Raw genomic sequence first — 6,972 nt, forward strand, 5'->3', positions numbered from 1 at the left:
TCGTTTGATAGGCATGTACAACAAGACATGATGAACTTTGACGAGTTCACTGTAAGCCTCCATTTCTCAAACTACTGTTCTCGGTAGACAAACACTAACTCTTGAGCAGAGTGAGATTTCTCGCGCACTCTCAGAGTCGGAGCAAAACGACGTCCGCAAGCTCCTCTCCGATGTGAGGAAAAACTATTCCAAGACCATCCGCACCTCTCGCGACACGACGGTCAAGCACATGGAGCCCAGCCACCTAGAACTACCCCTCCAACGTGGAGGCGACCAAGCCAAAGGCTCAGCGACAGGAAAGCGTTCCGTGACTTGGCTCTGCATCCCGTACTTTTCACTCGAGGAGTACTCTGGAATCCTGGCCACGGGGAATCCAGGAGCCTACCCACCCCTAACGCTGCTGCAGCTAGCGTTCTCGAGGAACTCGCAGAAACGAGATATGCTTCAGGCGACACGGCAGATTGGCAACGGAGGGAAAGACACGTGTTTCCACATTCGACAGCTGTGGTGTATTGTCCTGGATAACTCGCTGCTTATCACCTGCGGTTCCATGTACGAAGAATCCCTGCGGGGCGAGACTGTCACGATGACTTCTGAGCCGGCGAGAGATACTGCTTTGGGCGCGGATACGGGGCGCATACTTATCCAGCACGGCGAGTCGGTGATGTGGTCGTTTCCCCTCGAGGAGTGCCGGACCTGGTTCGCGTTTATTGCGCACTTTGCCGATTTCTGGCCAAAGGCGGTTCGTTTCCACTTCAACGGTCGTCTGTTGACAGAAGCGCGCTGGTGGAAGGTGCTTCAATTCGCCAGGACTTCACGTAGGAATGTCGTGATTAGTATGGAAACATGGTAAGTCTGCATGAGTTCGCTTCTATAAGAGACCCATATTGATGAACTTGTAGCACACCACCACAACTACCGCCAAGCGGCATTTTGAGACCCATCAAATCAGGCCTGAGCTGCAACGCTGGGCAATCGTCCGGTGTCCTACAGCTGCCCAGATCATCAGCTGGAAACCGGATGAGCTTCCCGCCGGGACAGTCCAACAAGACCAACGAGATGTTCCACGTATTCAGCTGGGCTGAAGCAAGACCGCCCAGCCCAATGGAGGGTCCTAATTTCATCGTCCTTCAGAAACAGCTGTCCGAAGTCGAGGAGTTCCTGACGGTCGAGACCAACGGGCCGGACCGGCGGGCGTACCTGGAGGCTGAAATGTCGACGAGAAATGAAGTGTTTGAGTACCTCGAGCAGCAGGGGGCGCGGATGCAGGACACGAAGAAGTCATGGAAGAAGCAAGATTATGAGGAGCGTGTTGACATTTTCAATGCGGCTGACTCTTTGTTCCGGTTCTTCTTGCCTCCCTTGTTTGATGGACCGACGACGGAGAGGTTCTGGGGTGCGGTGATGAACTTGGTCAGAGTAAGTCTATTATTGGTCTCATAAGCCCCTACTAGATGCTAATAGCCTTCAGATTCCTCAGCCCGAGGCCACCGAGGTTGAGTCTCATCCGAACAACCTCGACAAGACACGTCGCGAAGCCGTCTACGCAAACGCCCCAACGGTCAGAAAAGCACTGCGCCAAATGGCCCTCCCGGTCATTGCCTTCAAGAGCATCCTGTCCCACGCTGAACCCACGGACCGGGTGGATATCGACGTTCCGCTGGAGCTGATCCGAGCCTGGCTTCATCTGGTTATGGGCCTGATCTACGCGAGTCACGAAACGCACATGTGGGAGGACCACCTGGAAGTGGCGGAGACTCTGGTCAAGAACGGCATGAAGCACATGATGGAACGGCTGTCGAGCCTTAACCTGCTGGAACGGTCTTCCGTCCTCCCGCTCGAGGTGGTGTCTCTGATCAGCTACGGCCTCTTGTCCAACACGTCTGGAAAGTATGCGGGAATTACAGACACTTATTCAGAGTATCTCAGATCATTGGTAAGTTTGAAGTGACTTGTGCTTTGTGGACTCTTTGCTTTTGTATCATGCACTGACATTGCGGGCAGGAAAACGAGATTGCAAACGGGCAGTCGGATATTTCTTACCAGCAGCGAATCAACTTTCTACGGCAGGAAGTAAACGTGATTAACCGCATAATTGCAGCGCAAAACAACGTCTTTAGCTCTATCTTAGCCTCTCGTCAAGAAGGTTCATCCCGGGCGGTGAAGCTTCACCGTTCGGCTCGAACTCAGGTCGCCGCAGCCAACTACCGCGAAGCTGCTTCTCTCAAGTCTCATTTGCGGATGGGCAGAAGCAGCGGCAGACATGGCGCCGCCGATGACGAAGACGTGCAGGTGCTGTTGGAGCCCATGGTCATGGCTGCCAGTGCAGAGGTGTCCGACTTTTACAAGCTTCCGTCCACGGACGCGGCCGGCTTCAGGGATCTCCTGGCGGCGGAATGTACGCAGCTCCTGGAGCGGCGGAGCAGGGACTTTGAAGAGTATGCCGAACAGGCTGACGTTTTGGAACAGACGGTGAGTAGTTGTTCGAGACCGCTTGTGACATGTTAGATTCTGGGATGGGGACGCTAACGGGTTGAACTAGAACCTCAACAATGCCGCGGTCACCAAGGACCGACAAGAGCAGGCGATTTATGCCTTTACTATTGTGACCATTATCTTTTTGCCTCTGAGCGCCGTCTCGAGCGTCTTCGGGATGAACTCTAGCGATATCCGAGACATGGAGGCCGGGCAGTGGTTGTACTGGGCCACCGCGATACCCGTCACCATCCTGACGATTGTGCTGGGTCTGTGGTGGATGGGCGAGATGGGACACCTCGTCGACTGGGTGCTCAGGAAAGTACGAGGCGACGACAGACTGGGCCCGAAGTTTCCAGCTTCATCGTATGGTGGCGGGGACATGTCCGAGAAGCCTGGTTACCAGCAGCATGCCGGTATCGAGGTCATCAATGCTCCGCGGACCGTGTATAGTCGGCCAATGTCGGCCAAGCAGAGCTTCACGAGGCGGCTGGACAGACGACGAAGCCAACGGACGTGAGTTTGCAGGACGCATACCGCGGAACTTCTGGCGACAGCACGACACCACCACTCACTGTACACTACATGACGGCCCTGGTCTGACAAGTGCAACTGCCTTGGATCGAAGCCAGGAAGCTCGGGGGCAGCCGAGCCGGAGCCAGGACCCTGGATGCAAGGGTCTTCTTTGCGGAAGTGGCTGGGCCTAGATTTACGACTTTCGACTGCCGGCTGCTTCACGAATCACCAAACACAGCCACCCAAGGCACGTCAAAAGATTGGGCTGCCAGTCTTGCGCCGGCAGGATGGAGACGATCGATGGATTGGGGATGGGTGTTGGTTCATCGGCTTGGCATCGTGGGATGGGCGCCCAACGGAGATTTGAGGCCAGCTAGCCCTTCCGCTACTTGTCTACCGGCATACCGTATCGAAAGATGCTCTCTTTTCATGCAGAGAGGAAGGTAGGTACCAAGGTAGACAGAGAGAATATTGCCTCTTTTGCAGCCCAACGAACAGCGCCGGACACAGACGCTACGCTTGGGCGAGGGAAGAAAAAAGAAGGTTGGGACGAGAAGGAAATGGAGCGGAGACGTGCGACTGCCAGCTCACACACACACAGAACCCAATCTGACAAGCTCAGCCCTGCAAACCCCACGATCAGGGGTGGCCCCAGATGGCCCAGATATGGCCGAGATGGGGGGAAGAACTCAAAGGATGGAAGCGTTTTGGAAGATTCCCCGGTTGTGGCCTGGCATCCCCAGCCTGTTGGGATCGGTGCGCGGGCTATGGGCGATAGGGGGCCTTGGAGGGATGGGCACAGAGGAAGTGGTGCACGACGACACGACAGTTACGATAACATCCTTGGAATTTTCAATTTTCCGTCGGACGGACAGGACCAAGTGCCGGACGTAGTCGAGCAGTGCAGAGCGCTCAGAGTGCAGCTAAAAATGCAGGGCGGCTATGGTGTTTTGGGCGAATGAGTGGTTTGGAAGCTCTGCCCCTTCTCTTTTGGTATTTGCTGGTGCGGCGCTTTGCGATCAAGGAGGGAGCATGTCGCGCACAGCTTAGCTCTTTGGAAGGTTTGAAGAGAAAGCTCTCTATTCTCTCTGTTCTGAGCATCTGAGTGGTTGGGAACTTGGGGCCGAGGCCGAGAAGAGGGTTAGCTGGTGGGAAGGGCCGGAGGGGGGGACCTGCCGCGTGCCCAGTGGCCCTGGTCAATGTGTGCTGAGTACCAGAGTACGTACCGATGGTCGACCGCCTCGGAATTCTAACTTGATTTTCCCAATTTTTTGGCGTGACGTGCCCGCTGGCGTCATAAGGTCTCAATTGCCCAATGGCGCACCCTTGTCTGCCACACGATGGGAAGGAAGGTGCCAGGTGACAGCCTCCCACCTCCCCTCCCAGACCAGAGGACGGAGGGCGGGAGAACTTCCCATGGCAGGCGCGTCTGTGGTACGGTACTAAGGAACAGGAAAGAGGAGGGAAGGTAGCGGAAAGGAAGGGATGTTTTGGTTGGGTTGAACTTGACGCTGGCGCAGAAACCAAGGTTGGAATTGCATGAGGTGGTCCATCTGGATTTTTGGAATTGGAGTTGTTGCTGCACAGTACATGTTAGATACCTTGGCTTTAAATACCATTTTACCCAATGAATGGGTGTCCTCTGTATCCATCTGCATGTCAGGCAAGACCCGTCCAGGCTGTGTTCTGCGTGCGCCTCTCTCTCTCACACACTTTCTCAAGTCTCGACACGGGAGTCTTTGGGTCAATAGTTCTCCATACCCGTGCATGCTCACACCCACTCTTGCGTGCCCGTACGTGCGTCCATCTGGCATCTCGGCGCTCCCGTCCCGGATCTGCTGTGGGCTTTTACGGAGTGCTGTAGTGCAATTCGTAGCTTCGTCGTCCATGTGCTTGTTAGGCGGGTTTTCTTCTCTGGCTTGGTTGTGGCTTGGTACGGATAGCTGAGCCCGAGTGGACGGAGTTGAAGGGGAAAGATGCAAGGCAGCCTGGCCTGCGTGGATGTCCCCTTCCCGCTGGGCAGTGGGAGACTTTGACCTTGGGCTGACACACACACACACACACACACACACCCAATCTGAGAAGGGTGAGAGGTGGTGCATGATAATACCGCAGCGCAACTCTCTCTCTCTCACAGGCCAATTTCTTGGTGTTTTCCCATTAGTTGGTTTGCGGAAGGAGGGGCAACTACCAGACGAGCAGGCAGGTAGGCAGGCCCAGTCACCCCTCCCCTTCTGCGGAAGCGACGAGGGACCTTGATTCAACCTGCCATCTGCCAACTCCCCGTCCCCTTCCCTTCCCCTTCCTTCCCACCCCCGTGCATACTTTCCTTGTAGCCGAGCCAAAAAGCCTAGACTCCTTCGCTGTTGGTATTCCCCTCGGTGGTGTGGGATGAGTGTTATATGAATAGCGCATCTCCCGCCCACCAACACTCCAGACGAAAGGGTTCGGTCCTGTTCTTCTCATTCCCACCACAACCACAACCACAACCATAACTAGAACCCGCCGCCGCCGCCGCTGGCTTACCGACATTTGACACTGCGACACCTTTACTTAGCTCCAACGCTTTCTGCTCTCCCACCCGTTCGATCGCCACTGGCTTCCTTTTGTACCTACCAACCCTAGGTAGAGAAAAAGGCCAGCCCACCCCGCGCCAGGTGATCAACATCTGATTTCCCCTCACCCAGTTTTTGCGCTCTGCACATCCCTTTGGCCGCCAAAAAAAAAAAAAAACGGTATTCTAGCGGATCGCATTCCCGCATATCGCATCACGCACATCCCTCGGATTGCAACGCGCAACACGCAACACGCACAACGCCTCATCCCATCCTCGGGTTCACGACGCATCCTGCGTCTACCCGCCCGCCCGCAACTCTAAACCAACCCAAAATAGCCAAACCCCAACCAACTTGACCTCTCGGCATCGCGACACTCGCACCGAAAAAAGTGTAGGCCACCGAAAAGGCGCACAGTTACAAACATCTATACGTTCAAAATCCCCTTGGCACGAATCCAGCCGTCCAAAATGGGTACGAGTAAGCCCCAAAAAATACCTGACGTCAACGTTGTCGCAACGTTCGCGCCAGGTTTACATGAGCACAAATGACTGACCATGCATCGTACAGCCTCGTCAAAGGAATACTACGAGTATCACCACCACCACCGCCACCACCATCACCACGGCGCAAAGAAGCGCCTCTATCTCGAACCCCCCACCAACGGCGCCGTCACCGTTCGCACAAAGAAGACCACATTCATCCCGGCCCGTGAGCCTACCCCGCCTCCCGTCATTGTCAAACCCGCGCCGCCGCCGCCTGTGGTTGTGAAGCCGCCTCCGCCTCCCCCACCGCCCGTCGTTCTGCCACTCCCACCTCCGCCGCCGCCGCCGCCCGTTGTCGTTCCGGAGCCCCTACCCCCATCGAGGTCATCGCAGTAGATGTCGAGCCTTCGGTGAAGAGCAGCAAGTCGAGCAGGAGCAGCCGCTCGAGGAGCCACAGCCACTCGCGGAGAGGCAGCCGTGACAGGGAGAGGGATATCAGAGAGGTGTACGTTGAGCGGGAGAAGCTCGTCCCCGTCCGGGTGCCGTACCCCGTTCCCGTCCCCGTCGAGCCACGGTACGAGACCTTCCGGTACGTCGAGGGCCGGAGGTACTCGCCGCCCAGGATGCTGCCGCCGCCCCCGCCACCTGAAGAGGAGAGGATGAGGGTTACCATCTCCGACCGGAGGAGGGAGAGAGAGTACAACGACTACAGCTACAGAAGGTGAAGCCTTTGCCGTTGTGCTTTGACTCGGGACTTGTTTCCCGGTATCATGTGTTTGGATTGAATGTTTGAGATATTCTTTTTGGAAGGCTACTTGCTTGATTTGATAAATGTTTGGCGATGTTTTAAGCGGTTTTGATCTCGCGGCGTTACAGGTTTCTTGATACGATGAGACGGTGCGACGCCGCTGGGATGGAATCTTTCTGATATTTATGAGTTC

General features: G+C 55.7%; 2 protein-coding genes across 2 annotated transcripts; both read left to right on the forward strand.

The window, feature by feature from the left end:
• Window positions 1-30: 30 nt before the first annotated feature.
• N0V96_002569 (uncharacterized protein) lies at window positions 31-2,995 on the forward strand (the record flags this gene model as incomplete). The annotated part of the gene is made up of 6 exons (XM_065756556.1): window positions 31-51; window positions 110-818; window positions 953-1,419; window positions 1,472-1,936; window positions 2,005-2,472; window positions 2,543-2,995. The coding sequence occupies 6 exons, from the start codon at window positions 31-33 to the stop codon at window positions 2,993-2,995; spliced, it is 2,583 nt and encodes an 860-aa protein (XP_065614925.1).
• A 3,108-nt stretch (window positions 2,996-6,103) lies between these two features.
• On the forward strand, window positions 6,104-6,756 carry N0V96_002570 (uncharacterized protein; the record flags this gene model as incomplete). The annotated part of the gene is made up of 2 exons (XM_065756557.1): window positions 6,104-6,388; window positions 6,415-6,756. The coding sequence occupies 2 exons, from the start codon at window positions 6,104-6,106 to the stop codon at window positions 6,754-6,756; spliced, it is 627 nt and encodes a 208-aa protein (XP_065614926.1).
• Between the last annotated feature and the right edge of the window lie 216 nt (window positions 6,757-6,972).

The sequence above is a fragment of the Colletotrichum fioriniae genome (assembly GCF_027942845.1).
Source record: "Colletotrichum fioriniae strain IMI 355084 chromosome Unknown scaffold_2, whole genome shotgun sequence".
NCBI lineage: Eukaryota > Fungi > Ascomycota > Sordariomycetes > Glomerellales > Glomerellaceae > Colletotrichum > Colletotrichum fioriniae.